Genomic DNA, 21,213 nt, shown 5'->3' with positions numbered 1-21,213 from the left:
TTTTATACAGGTAACAAACTGAGATTAGGAGCACTCCCTTTAAGAGTGTGCTCCTAATCTCAGCTCGTTACCTGTATAAAAGACACCTGGGAGCCAGAAATCTTTCTGATTGAGAGGGGGTCAAATACTTATTTCCCTCATTAAAATGCAAATCAATTCATAACATTTTTTACATGTGTTTTTCTGGATTTTTTTGTTGTTATTCTGTCTCTCACTGTTCAAATAAACCTACCATTAAAATTATAGACTGATCATTTCTTTGTCAGTGGGCAAACGTACAAAATCAGCAGGGGATAAAATACTTTTTTCCCCTCACTGTACCTGTTAGTGAGCATTTCTCCTTTGCCAAGATAATCCATCCAACTCCTAGGTGTGGCATATCAAGAAGCTGATTAAACAGCATGATCATTACAGGTGCACCTTGTGCTGGGGACAATAAAAGGCCACTTTAAAGTGTGCAGTTTTGTCACAACACAATGCCTCAAATTGAGGGAGCGTGCAATTGGCATGCTGACTTCAGGAATGTCCATCAGAGCTGTTGCCAGACAATTGAATGTTCATTTCTCTACTATAAGCCGCCTCCAACGTTATTTTAGAGAATTTGGCAGTGCGTCCAACAGGCTTCACAACCGCAGACCACGTGTAACTACGCCAGTTCAGGACCTCCACATCTGGCTTCTTCACCTGCAGTAGAGTCTGAGACCAGCCACACGGACAGCTGATGAAACTGAGGAGTATATCTGTCTGTCAAAGCCCTTTTGTGGGGAAAAACTAATTCTGATTGGCTGGGCCTGGCTCCCAAGTGGGTGACCCTCCAAGGCCCACCCATGGCTGCACCCCTGCCCAGTCACATGAACTCCATAGATTACAGCCTAATTTATTTATTTCAATTGACTGATTTCCTTGTATGAACTGTAACTCAGTAAACTCTTTGAAATTGTTGCATGTTGCATTTATATTTTTGTTCTGTATTTTTTAGACGTTGGTCCTGTTGATTAATGTCAATTGCATTGCATACCAAAATTGTCCGCCAAAAGTTGGCTGGCTAGCTAGGTCAAGTAGCAAGCAAGTTAATTATTTCACTTTTAGCGAGTTAGGTAACGACCAAAGCATCTAGATAATATAACATTATTACAGATACTACTACTATATTATTTAATACTGCCTGTATGCTGTGATAAATGATAGCTTGGCTTTATAAATACTGAACAAAAATATAAAATGCAACATGCAAACTGTTGGCCCCATGTCTCGTGAGCTGAAATACAATATTTCCATACGTACAAAAAAGCTTCTCAAATTTTGTGCACAAATTTGTTTACATCCCTGTTAGTGAGCATTTATCCTTTGCCAAGATAATCCATCCACCTGACAGGTGTGGCATATCAAGAAGCTGATTAAACAACATGATCATTACATAGTTGCACCTTGTGCTGGGGATAATAAAAGGCCAAAATGTGCAATTTTGTCACACAGCACAATGCCACAGATGTCTCAAGTTGAGGGAGCGTGCAATTTGCATGCTGAATGCCCACCAGAGCTGAATTTATTTCAATTGACTGATTCCCTTATATGAACTGTAACTCAGTAAAAAAATTGAAATTGTTGCATGCTGCATTTATATTTTTGTTCAGTGTACATTACGCGTTAGGCTGATAAAGTGCCTTGAGAAAGTACTCACAACCCTTGACATTTTCCACATTTGGTGTGTTACAGCCTGAATTTAAAATTCAAAAAGCACTCACACATCTGAGCTATCTTTGTTGCAGAAGCATGGTAACAATTGAATAAGATGAGAAAAAAATATGTGAAAAGCCTAATAAAGAGCAGTGATACTAGCAAGAGCAGTGTGCGTTTCTTCTTTTTACAGCCTGAATTTAAATATAGATTTTGTGTCACTGGCCTACACACAATAACCCATATTATCAAAGTGGAATTAAGGTTTTTGAAATTTTTACAAATTAATTTCAAATGAAAAGCTGAAATGTCTTGAGTCATAACTCCTTTGTTATGGCAAGCCTAAATAAACTCAGAAGTAAGTCACAAGTCACATAAGTTGCATGTGCAATAATAGTGTTTAACATGATTTTTGAATGAGTACCTGATCTCTGTACCCGGGAGGTTTTCCAATGCCTCGCAAAGACGAATACACCCAGTCACTACAAAGAAACAGGAGTCATTCCTAACTCAGTTGCCGTAGAGGAAGGAAACCGCTCATGGACTTTGTCATGAGGCCAATGGCGGCTTTAAAACAGTTAAGAGTTCAATGGCTGTGAGAACTGAGGATGGCTCAACAACATTGTAGTTACTCCACAATACTAACTCAAATGACAGAGTGAAAAGATGGAAGCCTGTACAGAAAAACACATTTCCAAAACAGTCATACAGTTTGCAATAAGGCACTAAAGAAAAACTGAAAAAAATGTGGCCTGAATACAAAGAGTTATGGTTGGGGCAACTCCAACATCACTGAGAACCACTCTTAATATTTTTAAGCATGGTAGTGGCTGCATCATGTTATGGGTATGCTTGTCATCAGCAAGGACCAGGGAGTTTTTAGGGTAAAAATAAACAAAATAGAGCTAAGCACAGGAAAAATCCTACAGGAAAACCTGGTTCAGTCTGCTTTCCAACAGACACTGGGAGATTAATTACCTTTTCAGCAGGACAAGAACCTTAAAAACCTAAAACACAGGCCATATATACAACAAGGCCATATATACCCTGGAGATGCTTACAAAATAGATATTGAATGTCCTTGCTGTTGGCCTAGTTACAGTTGATGTAAATCGGTCCTTGAAAAACTATGGCAAGACTTTAAATGTTGTCTAGCTTTGATCAACCAACCTGACAGAGCTTGAAGACTTTTTCAAAGAATCATGTGCAAATATTGTACAATCCAGGTGTGCAAAGGTCTTAGACTTACCCAGAAAGACTCACAGCTTTAAAATTGCTGCCTGTCACGTTCCTGACCTTATTTCCTTTGTTTAGTCTTTGTTTAGTTGGTCAGGACGTGAGCTGGGTGGGCATTCTATGTTTTGTGTTTCTATGTTGGGTTTGTTGTTTGGCCTAATATGGTTCTCAATCAGAGGCAGGTGTTTGTCATTGTCTCTGATTGGGAACCATATTAAGGTTGCCTGTTTTCACTGTTTGTTTGTGGGTGATTGTCTTCTGTCTTTGTGTTCTGCACCAGATAGGACTGTCTCGGTTTTCACGTTTGTTATTTTGTATTTTGTATAGTGTTCACGTTATCGTCTCTTTGTTTATTAAACATATTGAACACTAGCCGCGCTGCATTTTGGTCCTCTCCTTCATCCCAGGAAGAAACACTGCCAAAGATGATTCTAACATGCATTGACTCAGGGGTGTGAATACTTATGTAAATTAGATATTTCTGCCTTGTCTTTTCAATAAATTTGCAAAGATTGCTAAAACATGTTTTCACTTTGTCATTATGGATGAGCCTTCTCTACACCTTCGTGTGTAGTCTCTGTACCTCGCCAGTTTGAAGTGCCAGTCGCATCATCTGCATTGGGACCAACTGGACCGTGTCATAAAMGCACACTGGTGTCATTTCTAATGCCACATACAAGAAGCATTGGTGAGTCATCATCTTATATCTCTGCCCTAGTTACTTTGGATATGTTGTTGCTTTGTCTTCTCATATGTCACATTTATACTGCTCACCTCACCTCCAGGCAGTTATTGTGAAAAAGCTGTCAATACCAATAATTTATAAATCATAAAACCTGAGAAGATTTAATTTGTGCGCACATACTGAAATATGTCTAGGATGTAAAACAATTCAACACTATGGCACAGTCCTAATTTGTCCAATGCACAGTCATTGGAGAAGATGAAGAGATGGACCTGGGTTTGGAGGAGGACATGGAGGATGAGGAGGGTGACGTGGTCATTGGGTGAGTAGTGGTGTGCATATTTTGAATTGTGAACAATTTTGTTTGCRCTACAGCGTCCATAAAAATGTCTGACGTTATGTCTGACATTTTATTCACGCACAAGGAGTCAGGCTTCAGCAAGTCTGTACAAGGAAAATATGTTTGTGTTCCAGTCAACTGATGAAGCTTTTCCAAGTCTGTGTTGGGTTCCAGCATTGTTCCTGTACCCAAGAAAGCAAAGGTACCTGATCTAAATGACTATCGTACCGTAGCACTTCTGTCATCATGAAGTGCTTTTAGAGGCTAGTTAAGGATCAGATCACCTCTACCTTACCTGACACCCTAGACACACTTCAATTTGCATACCGCCCCAATAGAGCCACAGATGACGCAATCGCCATCGCACTGCACACGGCCCTATCCCATCTGGAAAAGAGGAATACCTACATCAGAATGCTGTTCATTGGTGTTGAATGCTGAGCTATAGTCATAGTACCCTCCAAGCTCATCACTAAGCTCGGGGRCCTGGGTCTGAACCCCGCCCTYTGCAACTGGGTCTGAACCCCGCCCTGTYCAACTGGGTCCTGGACTTCCTGACGGGCCGCCCCCCAGGTGGTGAAYGTAGGAAACAACACCTCTACTTCGCAGATCCGCAACACAGGGTCCCCACAAGGGTGCGTACTCAGCCCTCTACTATACCCCTCTTTTCACCCATGACTGCGTGGCCATGCATGCCTCCAACTCAATCATCAAGTTTNATTCACGCACAAGGAGTCAGGCTTCAGCAAGTCTGTACAAGGAAAATATGTTTGTGTTCCAGTCAACTGATGAAGCTTTTCCAAGTCTGTGTTGGGTTCCAGCATTGTTCCTGTACCCAAGAAAGCAAAGGTACCTGATCTAAATGACTATCGTACCGTAGCACTCACTTCTGTCATCATGAAGTGCTTTTAGAGGCTAGTTAAGGATCAGATCACCTCTACCTTACCTGACACCCTAGACACACTTCAATTTGCATACCGCCCCAATAGAGCCACAGATGACGCAATCGCCATCGCACTGCACACGGCCCTATCCCATCTGGAAAAGAGGAATACCTACATCAGAATGCTGTTCATTGGTGTTGAATGCTGAGCTATAGTCATAGTACCCTCCAAGCTCATCACTAAGCTCGGGGRCCTGGGTCTGAACCCCGCCCTYTGCAACTGGGTCTGAACCCCGCCCTGTYCAACTGGGTCCTGGACTTCCTGACGGGCCGCCCCCCAGGTGGTGAAYGTAGGAAACAACACCTCTACTTCGCAGATCCGCAACACAGGGTCCCCACAAGGGTGCGTACTCAGCCCTCTACTATACCCCTCTTTTCACCCATGACTGCGTGGCCATGCATGCCTCCAACTCAATCATCAAGTTTGCAGACGACACAACAGTAGTAGGCCTCATTACCAACAATGACGAGACAGCCAACAGGGAGGAGGTGAGGGCCCTTGCGGAGTGGTGCCAGGAAAATAACCTCTCCCTCAATATCAACAAAACGAAGGAGATGATCGTGGACTTCAGGAAACAGCAGAGGGAGCAAGCCGCTATCCACATTGACGGGACCGAAGTGGAGAAGGTGAAAAGATTCAAGTTCCTCGGCGTACACATCACTGACAATCTGAAATGGTCCACCCACACAGAGTGTGGTGAAGGTGGCGCAATAGCGCTTCTTCAACCTCAGGATGCTGAAGAAATTCGGCTTGGTTCCTAAGACCCTCACAAACGCACAATTGAGAGCATCCTGCTGGGCTGTATCACCGCCTGGTACGGCAACTGCACCGACCGCAACCACAGGGCTCTCCAGAGGGGGGTGCGGTCTGCCCAACGCATCACCGGGGGCACACTGCCTGCCCTCCAGGACACCTACAGCACGTGATGTCACAGGAAAGCCAAAAGGATCATTAAGGACATCAACCACCCAAGCCACGGCCTGTTCACCCCGCTATCATCCAGAAGSCGAGGTCAGTACAGGTGCATCAAAGCTGGGACCGAGAGACTGAAAAACAGCTTCTAACTCAAGGTTATCACACCGTTAAATATCCGTCACTAGCCGGCTACCACCCCGTTACTCAACCCTGCACCCTGCTGTCCTATGTACATAGACTCACGGTCACTTTAATAATGGAACACTTGTCACTGATTATGTTTACATACTGCTTTACTCATTTCATTGTATATAATGTATTCTTATTCTACTGTATTTTTAGTCAATGCCACTGATACTGCTCTTCCTAATATTTATATATTTTCTCAATTCTATTCTTTACTTTTAGATGTGTGTATTTTTGTGAATTGTTAGATACTACTGCATGTTGGAGCTAATAACACAAGCATTTCTCTAACACCCGCAATAACATCTGCTAAATATGTGTATGTAACCAATAAATCGGATTTGTGGTACGGAGAGTCCAGAGAGACATCATCAGCCAGTAACAGCTCTCAACATCACACAAGATCTGCATGTCGCGCACCATGTGAGTGAATAGTCCAGCCAGCCTATGATCGGGACAGGGTGCAGCCAGCCTATGATCGGGAGGGGTGCCAGCTCGCTTGGAATCGGGAGGTGCCGCCAGCTACGATCGGAGGGTGCCAGCAGGCAATATGCCCCTTCTGCTGCCATTTTGGTGCTCAGGTGGATATTACCGACCAAAGTCCTCTGAATGCTCGGCATGATGGAGGGCACCATTCACCGCAGCACAGTCTTCTGTCACCAGCAAAACACACCTGAGCGGCGTCCTCAAGACATGGGATGTCGAGCAGTGGCACAGCGAAACTCTCAGGAAATGGGTGGGATCTGGTCTTGGCAACAGATGGAAAGAGTGAGTCCGCCCCTCCTCTCTCTCAACACAGTGAGTGTCTTGTGTTAAGTGATACTACTTTTGTCTGATAAGCTACTTGTCACCATTTCTTTTGGCTGTGTTGTCTAACTGTATGTCTATTTGCGTTCATACAGCCAAATTCCCTTCTGCTAGCTGAAGACAGAGTATTTTTCAACGGACCTGTGTGTGTGTATTATATATATACTATATATATACAGTGGAGAACAAGTATTTGAATACACTGCCGATTTTGCAGGTTTTCCTACTTACAAAGCATGTAGAGGTCTGTAATTTTTATCATAGGTACACTTCAACTGTGAGAACGTAATCTAAAACAAAAATCCAGAAAATCACATTGTATGAATTTAGTAATTAATTTGCATTCTTATTGCATGACATAAGTAGTGATCACCTTACCACACCAGTAAGAATTCCGCTCTCACAGACGTCGTTTTTCTTTAAGACCCTCCTGTTCCTCCACTCATTACCTGTATTAACTGCACCTTGTTGAACTCGTTACCTGTATAAAAGACACCTGTCACACACACAATCAAACAGATTCCAACCTCTCCACAATGGGCCAAGACCAGAGAGCTGTGTAGGGACATCAAGGAAAAATTGTAGACCTGCACAAGGCTGGGATGGCTACAGGACAATAGGGAACAGCGCTTGGTGAGAAGGCAACAACTGTTGGTGCAATTATTAGAAATGGAAAGAAGTTCAAGATTATGGTAAATCACCCTCGTCTGGTGCTCCATGCAAGATCTCACCTCGTGGGGCATCCAAATGATCATGAGGGAGGTGAGGGATCAGCCCAGAACTACACGGCGACCTGGTCAATGACCTGAGGAGCTGGGACCACCAGTCTCAAAGAAAACATTAGTAACACACTACGCCGTCATGGATTAAAATCCTGCAGCGCACTCAAGGTCCCCTGCTCAAGCCAGCGCATGTCCAGGCCCGTCTGAATTTGCCAATGCCATTGGATGTCAGAGGAGGAATGGAGAAGGTTATGTGTCTGATGAGACAAAAATAGAGCGTTTTGGTCTAAACTCCACTCGCGGTGTTTGGAGAAGAAGAAGGATGAGTACAACCCAAGAACACCATCCCAACCGTGAAGCATGGAGGTGAAACTCATTCTTTGAGGATGCTTTTCTGCAAAGGGACAGGACGACTACACGTATTGAGGGGAGGATGGATGGGGCCATGTATCGCAAGATCTTGGCCAACAGCCTCCTTCCCTCAGTAAGAGCATTGAAGATGGGTCGTGGCTGGGTCTTCCAGCATGACAACGACCCAAACACACAGCCAGGGCAACTAAGGAGTGCTCCGTAAGAGCATCTCAAGGTCTGGAGTGGCCTAGCCAGTCTCCAGACCTGACCCAATAGAAAATCTTTGAGGGAGCTGAAAGTCCGTATTGCCCAGCGACAGCCCCGAAACCTGAAGGATCTGGAGAAGGTCTGTATGGAGGAGTGGGCCAAAATCCCTGCTGCAGTGTGTGCAACCTGGTCAAGAACTACAGGAAACGTATGTCTCTGTAATTGCAAACAAAGGTTTCTGTACCAGAATATTAAGTTCTGCTTTTCTGATGTATCAAATACTTATGTCATGCAATAAAATGCAAATAATTACTTAAAACTACAATGTGATTTTCTGGATTTTTGTTTTAGATGACGTCTCTCACAGTTGAAGTGTACCTATGATAAAAATTACAGACCTCTACATGCTTTGTAAGTAGGACAACCTGAAAAATCGGCAGTGTATCACAATACTTGTTCTCCCCACTGTATTATATATATATTATATATATATATATATGTATATTATAATTAAACTGACTGGGATGTTCTGTCTGTCTGAACTGACTGGGATGCGTCCCACCATCAAGAGACAGGATTGTTTTATCATATTGGTAATATGCTTTATCATAATATGAGTGAAAGCCTAAACGATTGTCAATACTTGAGTAACATAGAAAATCGTCTTTCTGGAATGACAGATTTTTTTTATTTTTTTTAAAGACCCATGACATATATTTACATCTTTTAGTAAAAAAGGTAAAAACGGGTTTGAATAGTTTTTATGGTGACTTGAAGCCTGTGTGGAGCATGCTCTCCTCATTTGGGAACCTATGTCTTATCCTATTGACTCCAAACGCTGGAATTGGCACACGGTTGTACCGCCCCAGATAGCCCCAATTCCAGCTGATGAACTGCCTGCAGGAAATGCGTCTGAACTTTCTAAAAAGACAGGGAAAGAAATGTGCTACTATTTGTAAGGGGAGTGGTCTAACGTCATTTTGATTTCATTATTGCATTCGATTAGTGAGGGTTCTATTTATAGATTGACTAACTCGTGTTGGGTATAGACTGTCTCCATCATGGGCGTAGTCCTGCCGGTAGGTATTGTAGGCCGTCAGCAGCACAGTGACATCCAGGCAGACTGTGGGAAGCCAGAATGTTGCGGTATACAACCCACTGTACAACCCTCTGTCACCATGGACATTGTCTGCCAGTATTCCTGACATCACACAGACTCCATGGGAATACACCTGTGGCATGAGCACCTACAACAAGTCATTRTTATGTGGTTCAGCCATAGTTACAAAGGACGTGACATTATAGGGTGTATTCTCAGTAGCAAACTAGCTTGCCATATTACCAATCAACCTTCCCCACAAGCGGAGCCGCATCCTGCACTACAAGTTCAGCACCAGTGCCTTGATTCATGCTCAAATCGAAACGGGAACGTTCTCCAAAAAAAGTCTGGCCCAGGGGAAACAGAGTTCCTGCTATGCTCGGAGTCTCTGCTTTTGTCTGACATTTCAGATCTGGAGGAAGTTTCCTCTGCAGTGATATGCTAGCTGGCAAGGCTAGTTAGCTGGCTAAAATAGCTAGGCTTCTCACATCGGAGGTGCCTCTCTCACTGGCTCTCGTTTTGTTTGGTAGCTAACTCAGCCTACAGTCCTTACAATGATGGGCCCCAGCCGTCAATATGTAAGTCTCCGCTCTCTTTACTTAAAAAAAAATCTGCTGGAGGCTATCTAGCCAGCTAAAAATAGCTAACGTTAACTGGCTGACTAGTTTGCTGGCTAAGATAACATTAACTGTATATAACACACTTTGATAACTGGTTTGCCTGTGGTTGTTTTTCAACAACGTTGGTTTACTTTAATGTAGCTGTAAGCTAGGTATTGATAGAAACTGGCTGACTCAAAGTAGGCTGGTAGGGCTAACATTAGCAGGCTAGGTGGCTAGTAACCTTGCAAACTAATTTGTAACAATAAAATTCCATACGGTATTTGCTTGTAAGTTTGGCTAACATTCGATTGAAACCAGTAGTCATGGGTGCAAACTATTTGGTTTAATTTGAAGTTCTACATTTTAAGTTATTTTGGTTAGTGTCTACATTATAGGGTATAGGCTGGCTTGCCAGGTCCTCCATATTACATCACGCCCAGAAAAACATTTTCCAAATGACTCATAGCTAGGGCTGTGGCTGTCATGCATTTTCTCAGGCGGTTATTGTAGTGCAAAAGTCTGCTGGTCTTACGGTAATTTACCATTAATTACATAACGTGTTTAACACCTACAGGTCTCCACACATGCGCATCAGTGGCTTGTGTCTTTTGGAACATCTACATGTTAAAAAACTATAATAAATCAATTGAATATACACCATCACAATAAATCCATTATTTATTTCGGTAGGTTCTAAAGAAACATTTTTCTTCATATTCATAAAGTATTTCAAAGAACAGAATATGAGTTGGCCTACTGTATGTTATCTGGCTATGCGCCATGCCATGGCTTGTTCATTTAGCAGACATATATTTTCATTTTACCTTTATTTAACTAGGCAATTCAGTTAAGAACAAATTCTTATTTACAATGACGGCCTATCGCCGGCCAAACCCTACCCGGATGACGCTGGGCCAATTGTGCGCCGCCCTATGGGACTCCCAATCACGGCCGGTTGTGATACAGCCTGGATTCGAACCAGGGTGTCTGTAATGACACATCAAGCACTGAGAAGCAGTGCCTTAGACTGCTGCGCCACTCGGGTGCCCCAAATATGCTTAAATCCCATGCCATTATTTTATAGTAAGAAGAATATAATTGAACTTAGCTGAATAAAATAGGATATTTTTCCCATACCGTTGTGAGAGTGCTCAAATATGAAGAGGTGGCTATGTTGAACGTAAAAGTGATCATTGGAAACAGGTCCTATACACAAGATTTAGAGTTACTTGGCAACTTTAGTTGTGAATGATACAACACCTTAGAAATCAAAAGATACAAGGGCTGCTTGATGCGACTATAGGCTACTTAAGAAATTTGAGAAAGTCGCAAAAAAAAGCTTGCCTCAGGCTGCACACCGCTGTTCCCTCATCTCAAGTGATCCTATTTTCACCCATCAGGCTATTCCTAAATTTGATCTTGTCTTCACTAATATGTCAAATGAGTTTCGATTTAGAATGGCCCATTACCAAATGGGCAAGAACAGGGGCAAGACAAAAGACATGTCATCCCTGTGCACAGGTTKATCTGCCTCAACTAAAGCACATTCTTGTGGGAAGCTGCTAAAGACCACCAAGTGCTAACAGTCAGTATTTAGATAATGTGTGTGAAATGCTTGATAATGTATGTGATATCAACAGAGAAGTATATTTTCTGGGTGATTTAAATATTGACTGGCTTTCATCAAGCTGCCCACTCAACAACAAAAAATCTAACTGTAACCAGTGTCCAGTGACCTGGTTCAGGTCATCAGTCAATGCTGAGAGAAGGACAGTGCACCGTCTAGCCATACAACCCAAGTACTTGTATGAGGTGACTACCTCAAGCTCTAAACCCWCAGATGTAGTAATAACACCTGTGGGAAGAGGGGCATAAAATGAAAAATAAACTTTACTATGAAACAAAGACAAATTGTATAAAYAATGATAGTAAAAAGCTTTGGAGCACCTTAAATAACATTTTGMGYAAAAAAGGTCAACTGGGCTCCATCATTCATTGAATCAGATGGCTCATTCATCACAGAACTCACTGATATTGCCAACTACTTTAATTACTTTTTCATTGGCAAGATTAGCAAACTTAGGCATGGCATGCCAGCAACAACTGCTGACACTACACATCCAAGTATATCTGACCAAATGATGAAAGACAAGCATTATACATTTGAATTCCGTAAAGTGAGTGTGGAAGAGGTGAACAAATTATTGTTGTCTATCAACAATGACAAGCCACTTGGGTCTTGACAACCTGGATGGAAAATTACTGTGGATAATAGCYGACGATAATGCCACTCCTATTTTCCATATCTTCAATTTAAGCCTGCTAGAAAGTGTGTGCTCTCAGGCCTGCAGAGAAGCAAAAGTAATTCCCCTTTACTGGCTCAAATAGCCYACCAATCAGCCGTTTACCAACCCTTAGTAAACTTCTYAAAAAAATGGTGTTTGACCAGATACAATTCTATTTTACCACTTACACAAATGACTGATGATTGGCTGAGAGAAATTGATGATAAAAAGATTGTGGGGGCTGTTTTGTTAGACTTCAGTGCGGCTTTTGACATTATCGATCATAGTCTGCTGCTGGAAAAACGTATGTGTTATGGCTTTACACCTCCTGCTATATTGTGGATAAAGAGTTACTTGTCTAACAGAACACAGAGGATGTTCTTCAATGGAAGCCTCTCCAACATAATCCAGGTAGAATCAGGAATTCCCCAGGGCACCTGTTTAGGCCCCTTACRTTTTTGAATCTTRACTAGCAATGCAGATGACTCAACACTGTACACATCAGCTCCTACAGCAACTGAAATGACTGCAACACTTGACAAAGAATGGGTGGCAAGGAATAAGTTAGTCCTAAATATTTCCAAAACTAAAAGCATTGTATTTGGGACAAATCAGTCACTAAATCCTAAACCTCAACTAAATCTTGTAATGAATAATGAGGAAATTGAACAAGTTGAGGTGACTAAACTGCATGGAGTAAACCTGGATTGTAAAATGTCAAGGTCAAAACATATTGATACAAGAGTAGCTAAGATGGGGAGAAGTCTGTCCATAATAAAGCACTGCTCTGCCTTCTTAACAACACTATCAATAAGGCAGGTCCTACAGGCCCTGGTTTTGTCACACCTAGACTACTGTTCAGTAGTGTGGTCAGGTGCCACAAAGAGGGACTTAGGAAAATTACAATTGGCTCAGAACAGGGCAGTACGGCTGGCCCTTAAATGTACACGGAGAGCTAACATGAATTATATGCATGTCAATCTCTCATGGCTCAAAGTGGAAGAGAGATTGACTTCATCACTACATTTTTTTTGTAAGAGGTGTTGACATGCTGAATGTACCGAGCTGTCTGTTTAAACTCATACCCCACAAGACATGCCACCAGAGGTCTCTTCACAATCTCCAAGTCCAGAACAGACTATGGGAGGCGCACAATACTACATTGAGCCATACCTACATGCAACTCTTTCCAAATCAGGTAACTGATGCAAGCAGTAGAATCAGATTTTTTTAAAACAGGTAAAAATACACCTTATGGAATAGCAGGGACTGTGAAGAGACACACAAAAGGTACAGACACACACATATGCACACAAGCGCTTGCACACGCACTCTATAACACAATACATTGTAATATTGTTGTATGGTGGTATTATACATTTGTATTGTATATTTTGTATTGTAGATACAGTGGGGCAAAAAAGTATTTAGTCAGCCACCAATTGTGCAGTTCTCCCACTTAAAAAGATGAGAGAGGCCTGTAATTTTCATCATAGGTACACTTCAACTATGACAGACAAAATGAGAAAAGAAAATCACATTGTAGGATCTTTAATGAATTTATTTGCAAATTATGGTGGAAAATAAGTATTTGGTCACCTACAAACAAGCAAGATTTCTGGCTCTCACAGACCTGTAACTTCTTCTTTAAGAGGCTCCTCTGTCCTCCACTCATTACCTGTATTAATGGCACCTGTTTGAACTTGTTATCAGTATAAAAGACACCTGTCCACAACCTCAAACAGTCACACTCCAAACTCCACTATGGCCAAGACCAAAGAGCTGTCAAAGGACACCAGAAACAAAATTGTAGACCTGCACCAGGCTGGGAAGACTGAATCTGCAATAGGTAAGCAGCTTGGTTTGAAGAAATCAACTGTGGGAGCAATTATTAGGAAATGGAAGACATACAAGACCACTGATAAGACCACTGATAATCTCCCTCGATCTGGGGCTCCACGCAAGATCTCACCCCGTGGGGTCAAAATGACCACAAGAACGGTGAGCAAAAATCCCAGAACCACACGGGGGACCTAGTGAATGACCTGCAGAGAGCTGGGACCAAAGTAACAAAGCCTACCATCAGTAACACACTACGCCGCCAGGGACTCAAATCCTGCAGTGCCAGACGTGTCCCCCTGCTTAAGCCAGTACATGTCCAGGCCCGTCTGAAGTTTGTTAGAGAGCATTGGATGATCCAGAAGAAGATTGGGAGAATGTCATATTGTCAGATGAAACCAAAATAACTTTTTGGTAAAAACTCAACTCGTCGTGTTTGAAGGACAAAGAATGCTGAGTTGCATCCAAAGAACACCATACCTACTGTGAAGCATGGGGGTGGAAACATCATGCTTTGGGGCTGTTTTTCTGCAAAGGGACCAGGACGACTGATCCGTGTAAAGGAAAGAATGAATGGGGCCATGTATCGTGAGATTTTGAATGAAAACCTCCTTCCATCAGCAAGGGCATTGAAGATGAAACGTGGCTGGGTCTTTCAGCATGACAATGATCCCACACACCGCCCGGGCAACGAAGGAGTGGCTTCGTAAGAAGCATTTCAAGGTCCTGGAGTGCCCCTACCAGTCTCCAGATCTCAACCCTAGAAAATCTTTGGAGGGAGTTGAAAGTCCGTGTTGCCCACCAACAGCCCCAAAACATCACTGCTCTAGAGGAGATCTGCATGGAGGAATGGGCCAAAATACCAGCAACAGTGTGTGAAAACTTGTGAAGACTTACAGAAAACGTTTGACCTCTGTCATTGCCAACAAAGGGTATATAACAAAGTATTGAGATAAACTTTTGTTATTGACCAAATACTTATTTTCCACCATAATTTGCAAATAAATTCATAAAAATCCTACAATGTGATTTTCTGGATTTATTTTCCTCATTTCTGTCATAGTTGAAGTGTACCTATGATGAAAATTACAGGCCTCTCTCATCTTTTTAAGTGGGAGAACTTGCACAATTGGTGGCTGACTAAATACTTTTTTGCCCCACTGTATGTAGTGGTGTATTAATGTTATATGATGTACAGTTTTGTATTTTGTTTTATATGTAAGTGCTTTAATGTGTTTGAATCCCAAATAAAAAAATATGGGGATCCCTAATAAATACAAATATTGGAAAGCAAATGGAGGGTAGTTTCCTGCCAGTACATTTTTCACTCATGTTGGGTAGGCTTCCCAAACTCTGTATGCCATAGGCTCTCCAACCCTGTTCCTGCAGCTACCAGTGCTTCATTTGGGAAACCAAGTGAAATCTGTTAGGGAACGTCGATAGTAATATGTTTTCACAAATATTTAATTAAACTGTTGACAGCCCCTCTTTCTGGCTGTTGGCGAAAGGAATGAAGGAGAGGGGAGGAGATGGAAACTCACAGTGGTGAGATATTCTGTAGCAAAAATGTAACTTGTCGGCCTATTAATTATGAAAATATAAAAAATGCCCTATTATAGGCAATTCAAGATACAAATACACTAATTGTAGGCTAAATCTGAATGCGTTTAATTTAGTCTAGACCAATTATGTACCAAAGTTTTCTTAAATCACTATAAATAATTTTTTACATGTTTTTCGGCCATGTGTAATATGCGGTAGGCTATGTATTGTATAACGGCACAATCATTATTTTAATTCAGTTTTTTTGGGGGGGGGGGGGGGGGGGGGGGGGGGGGGGGGGGGGGGTTGGGCTCATATATAGGCTAGGCTTTTGCATAAGCTCTAATGTGCATGTTTTTAATTTGAAATGAAATCATTAACTTAGAAAGCGCTGTCCATTTCGTCGTGTGAGGCTTTGAAACAACATCCACAACGACCATGTTTCCCACTCAGTTTTAACCTGTTGTTGAACTACTTTCTTCAAATTGATCAATCACAGTTAAGTGAGCTATAAAAGCATGATACTCTTCTGATAAATGTTTGATGTGATTTTCGATTGCATTTGCATTTAATGTCAGAGTGGTTAMAGGGACAATAGAGCCCTGAGTACCAGGCCATTAGACACCTGATGATCGTTAGTAGGTTTGGTACTACTAATGCATGTCCAGAGTGCATAACAGYAGATTACCGTGACTCAAGGTCAGGTAGAATTTTACTGCGGTCATGACTCCCGGTGTGGCGGTATGCGAAGCAATGCTGGTGAAATGAGCTGATAAATTGTCCGAATACAGTCTGTTTGTGCATTGTTACGTCTGGAATTGTGAAATGTGTAGGTAAAAAGTGTATTTATTGTTGATAGGTTTAACTGACAGTGCCAATAGTATGTTTAGGCTAGTGCTTATGATAATGCATGAATGCAACGAGATTCTACACATTCATCAACTGCACTGTGAATTATATATCACGCTGTCAATGTCATTTCTTGACAGTTGGCTATCACCGTTGTAGCTTACAGCCAATTTGATTGATGAAGTTCAAACAAAGTACATGGTTAAAGCGAGTGCATATTGGTTCAAATTAATCAAACTGGTCCGGAGATTGAGTGAGTCATTTGTAGAAAAGGTCAGGAATTAGAGGATTTGTATGATCTTCCCTACTTTATAAGTAGGCTAAAGTTGTTCTAAAAARGTTTTATTGGGCTGTAGGCTAGGATTTACCTGCTACCTATTTGAAAACAATAGCCTACTTGTGTTGATTTCGAGCAGGCATGTTAGCCTAGGCAGGCTACAACTGGAAAACTCGAGGAACTCCGATTTCAAGAGAGAAGCCATGTTATACAGAAAGAACGAGACTAGCCAACATTGTTAGAAACTGCTCGGCTTTATTATCTACAACTCTCCTCATGCATGCTAGCATAACAAAATGTTTAGTCCAGGCAGGTACGGTGGCCCCCGTAGGACATTTAAGGTGAGTCAAATAGAACACACAACAATAAATCCCAGGGGCTACATAGCAAATATAAACAAATACAACTATGTATTATGGATTTTCATGACAATTAATTTGCCATATGCGACGTAGCGTGTGAATTGACACTCGCTACTCTTGCATGCAAATTTCACGCCGTTGACGGACCTCTCTCCGTGTGATTTCGGCTTTTAGCTTCTCACAGTCCTGTTCTAAAACGCCCCATCCGATTGAATTACTATAGCAGTGGCAGATAGCTTCAATAAACAAACTGATCCAACAAAGTCCACCTTGTTGTTCTACTGAGACATCTGTTCAGGGTCTAAGACAAACAGACAGAGAGAGCRGTTGTGAMTTAATGGCTACTATTTAAAAAATCYAGTTATTAGTGGACTAAGTGAAAAACACTGGTTAACGGAAGTCCAGACTTCTATAAAAGAGGACATCTGCCGTACGCCTTTGTTTTCTCTCTGCTGGTAAAGTGTTTTGTGTGGGTGTCACTGCCAGTCAGTGAGTCCCAGTGAGACAGCCAGAAGCACCTGCCTCCCCCTCTGACCACCCCGGGCCAACCCACCTCATCTACAGCAACACTCATTACATCCTAATGATTCAGAAGTCAATAGGCAAGTTACTTACAATTGAACTGTGACCCAGAGGTCAAAGGAACATTGTTAAATAGCTTATAAACCCACCGCACCTCTGGCCTCCGTTAAGTTGATAACATGAAAGGTGGCCTCCGCCACTGTAGATTATTTGGCAGGGTGGATAACTCACAAACCAATCAAATTAAATAAAATCACCCTCCATCTATTCTTCTGTATGAATCACAAGCTAATATGTGGTGAGAATAGAGAATACAGAAGGCACCACCAGCTGGGGGTTGGTGGTAGAGGTAGTGAGGACAGATGTCTATATATTCACGTTTTTTTTTTTTTTACCCATCAATCAATAGTCTGTGCACTGTAAAGGCCCTTCAGATGAAAGGGAGGTAGATACTCACATGTGGACATGGGGTGGTTGGAAGCGGCTCTCGTTGATGTTGTAGTGGGTGAAGGCCTGTGTGGGGTTGGAGCTGTACTCGTCCACAGTGATGGTCACCTTGCCCTGAGAGGGGGGGTTTCTGTGAGCCATGGCTCCACTGCTAGGGACATGGGCAGTTAGTTTACCAGGATCCAGGACCATTCTAGGAAGCAGGCATCATTCAGAATGGCCCCGCTCAGCTCACCAACTCAGACCCACCGGCCCTCTGGACAATCTGTACCACCGTAAACAGAAAGAGAGGAGGAAATCTTAATATACAATAATTGTGCCGTATCATCATTAAAGAAAATATGCTGCAATAAATGACAGCATTAACTGAGCCTTAATTCAAATAAATGAAATGACAGCATTAACTGAGTATTGTACAAAAACACAGCAAGAAAACATTCAGAATACATAGGTACAATAATAACTCAACCACTAATATCAGAAAATAAGCCATACAGGTCTTGTTCATTTCTGCTGATAGATTTTACCTACAGTAGATAGGATAAAACAAATAAGCTCAGACGTTAAAACCATTAAAATCTAACAACAAAAGATTTTTACAAAATGTAATAGTGACTCAGTAAATGTATACAARGTAACCAAGTGAATTATAGTTGCAGTAGTAGGCCTATTGGCTAGATGACGTAAGTGAACTTTGACGAAACCACTTAAAACGGTCAAGAAAACAAAAACATAACTATCCAGACGAATTTAACATGAGCAAATTAACAGAGATGCAGACAAGACTACATTTTCCACCACTCAACTTTAACAAGCTGGTTGTCTTACAAACTAAATTGTAAGAGGATCTTTTACGTAAAATCTGTTCCCTCTTTTGTTTCACATCGCAACATTATGAAGAGGGAATTTWAAAAACCTATGCACCATTTCTACCAATCAGCCTAAAAAGAGAAATATGGAAAAGAGACCAAATTGGACCTCTGACACCCGAGATTACAAGATTGTGTTGTTCCTAATTTATTGTATCCTGCATTACAGAGAATAAAATAGAAACATAAACCAAGTTATTGCATCTAAAAATAGTACGAATAGCAACATCTATAGCCTCTGCAGAAACCTCTGTATCCATATGGCTCGTAAATGACAAGCCACCTCTAACCCACCGCTTTGTGCCTGCCTCGTTATTTTTTCCCAACGATTTTCTTGCCAAACGGGTGGCGAGTTCCTTTCCTTCGGCCGATAACTGCTCCGCGTTAACCCTATCTGTTTTCAAAAACGCGGRCCCATAGATAACGCAGAGAATTCACCTCTTCAGAGGTGGAGGTCGTGGCTAGCAGGGCAGAACCTTCGACCCTGAGAGACCCTCGGCTGGCTATTGAGGAAATGCGACAGACAGGCAACGAGCGAGTAAGGAGCCTCGATGTGAAAAGAGAAGGAGGGGGGAGCCCGAGAGTGCAGTGCAGTGCGAGAGGACTGCCACCGGGGTCAGAGAGCAGTACAGAAGCACAGGGAGACGCGGAGGGGACTGCACTGGGACTACTGTTTGTAGAATTTTAAATAGGATTTAAAGCAAGCAATTTTTTTTTACTATTTATATTTTTGGATAGCCTACAATTGGGCTCARATAGCCATTGTTGCCTATTAAAACGTATTGTAACGACCCTGGGTTCATACAGGGTCGTTACAGTATTATACATAATATATAAAGAAAGACAAATACACCAAATTAAATACACATTTGTACTGCTAAACGTAAGGTCCTAGCAGTGTAAATTAAACCAATGACATACTACCCGGACTATTTGCATTGACCCCCCCCCCCCCCTTTGTTTAATGCTACTGCTAGTTGATGTTTATTATCTATGCATAGTCACTTTACCCCTACCCACCTGCATTCGGAAAGTATTCAGACCCTTCACTTTTTCCACATTTTGTTACGTTACAGCCTTATTGTAAAATGGATTAAATWAAATAAAAAATCATCAATCTACACACAATTCCTCATAATGACAAAGCGAAAATCAAGTTTTTCAGACATAAATACTGAAATACCTTATTTACATAAGCATTCAGATTCTTTGCTAAGAGACTCGAAATTGAGCTCAGGTGCATCTTGTTTCCATTGATCATCCTTGAGATGTTTCTACAACTTGATTGGAGTCCACCTGTGGAGAATTAAATTGATTGCATATGATTTGGAAAGGCACACACRTGTCTATATAAGGTCCCACAGTTGGTAGTGCATGTCAGATCAAAAATCAAGCCATGAGGTTGAAGGTATTGTCTGTAAAGCTCTGAGACAGGATTATGTCAAGGCACAGATCTGGGGAAGGGTACCAAAAAAGGTCTGCTGCATTGAAGGTCCCCAAGAACACAGTGGCCACCATCGATCCTAAATGGAAGAAGTTTGGATCCACCAAAAWTCTAACCTAGAGCTGGCCGTCGGGCCAAACTGAYCATATGGGGGAGAATGGTCAGGGAGGTGACCAAGAACCCGATGGTCACTCTGACAGAGTTCCAGAGTTCCTCTGTTGAGATGGGAGAACCTTCCAGAAGGATAACAATCTCTGCAGCACTCCACCAATCAGGCCTTTATGGTAGAGTGGCCAGACAGAAGCCACTCCTCAGTAAAAGGCACATGACAGCCCACTTGGAGTTGCCAAAAGCCACCTAAAGGACTCGCAGATCATGAGAAACAAGATTCACTGGTCTGACGAAACCAAGATTTAACTCAGTCGCCTGCATGCCAAGCGTCATGTCTGGAGGAAACCTTGCACCATCCCTACGGTGAAGCGTGGTGGTGGCAGCATTATGCTGTGAGGATGTTTTCAGCAGCAGTGACTGGGAGACTAGTCAAGATTGGGGGAAAGATGAACGGAGCAAATTATAAAGAGATCCTTGATGAAAACCTGCTCCAGAGTGCTCGGGACCCCAGACTGGGGCAAAGGTTCACCTTTCAACAATGACCCTGAGCACACAGCCAAGACACCGCAGGAGTGGCTTCAGGACAAGTCTCTGAATGTCCTTGAGTGGCCCAGCCAGAGCCCGGACTTGAACCTGATCGAACATCTCTGGAGAGACCTGAAAATACTGTGTAGCGACACTCCCCATACAACCTGACAGAGCTTGAAAGGATCTGCAGAGAAGAATGGGAGAAACTCCCCAAATAATCCCTGCAGAACTTAATGTATACAATCTTTTGTTTTTCTTTATTATTTTTAGTTAGGTCAGGGTGGTGACATGGGGGATGTTTGTGTGTTTTTGTCTCGTCTAGGGTGTTTGTATTGTCTAGGGGGTGTTTGTAGAGTTCATGGGGTTG

The 21,213-nt window shown here is 42.3% G+C and overlaps 1 protein-coding gene across 2 annotated transcripts in view; it reads right to left on the bottom strand.

Moving 5' to 3' along the window:
• LOC111953071 (metallophosphoesterase MPPED2) overlaps window positions 1–19,297 on the bottom strand; it is a 53,569-nt gene extending 34,272 nt beyond the window's left edge. Inside the window, exons 1-2 of one of the 2 annotated variants that reach the window (XM_023972162.2) lie at window positions 19,058–19,297; window positions 17,905–18,159 (exon numbers count right to left, since the gene is read on the bottom strand). In XM_023972162.2, coding sequence (XP_023827930.1) covers window positions 17,905–18,086 — 182 coding nt within the window. In that variant the 5' untranslated portion in view covers window positions 18,087–18,159; window positions 19,058–19,297. The remainder of the gene's footprint in view (window positions 1–17,904; window positions 18,160–19,057) is intronic. The other variant, XM_023972163.2, reaches the window with a different exon arrangement.
• Window positions 19,298–21,213: the final 1,916 nt, after the last annotated feature.

This window comes from Salvelinus sp. IW2-2015, linkage group LG26, assembly GCF_002910315.2.
Source record: "Salvelinus sp. IW2-2015 linkage group LG26, ASM291031v2, whole genome shotgun sequence".
Classification (NCBI taxonomy): Eukaryota; Metazoa; Chordata; class Actinopteri; order Salmoniformes; family Salmonidae; genus Salvelinus; species Salvelinus sp. IW2-2015.
The sequence above is the reverse complement of the archived record's forward strand: the minus strand, read 5'-3'. Positions and strand labels throughout refer to the sequence as shown.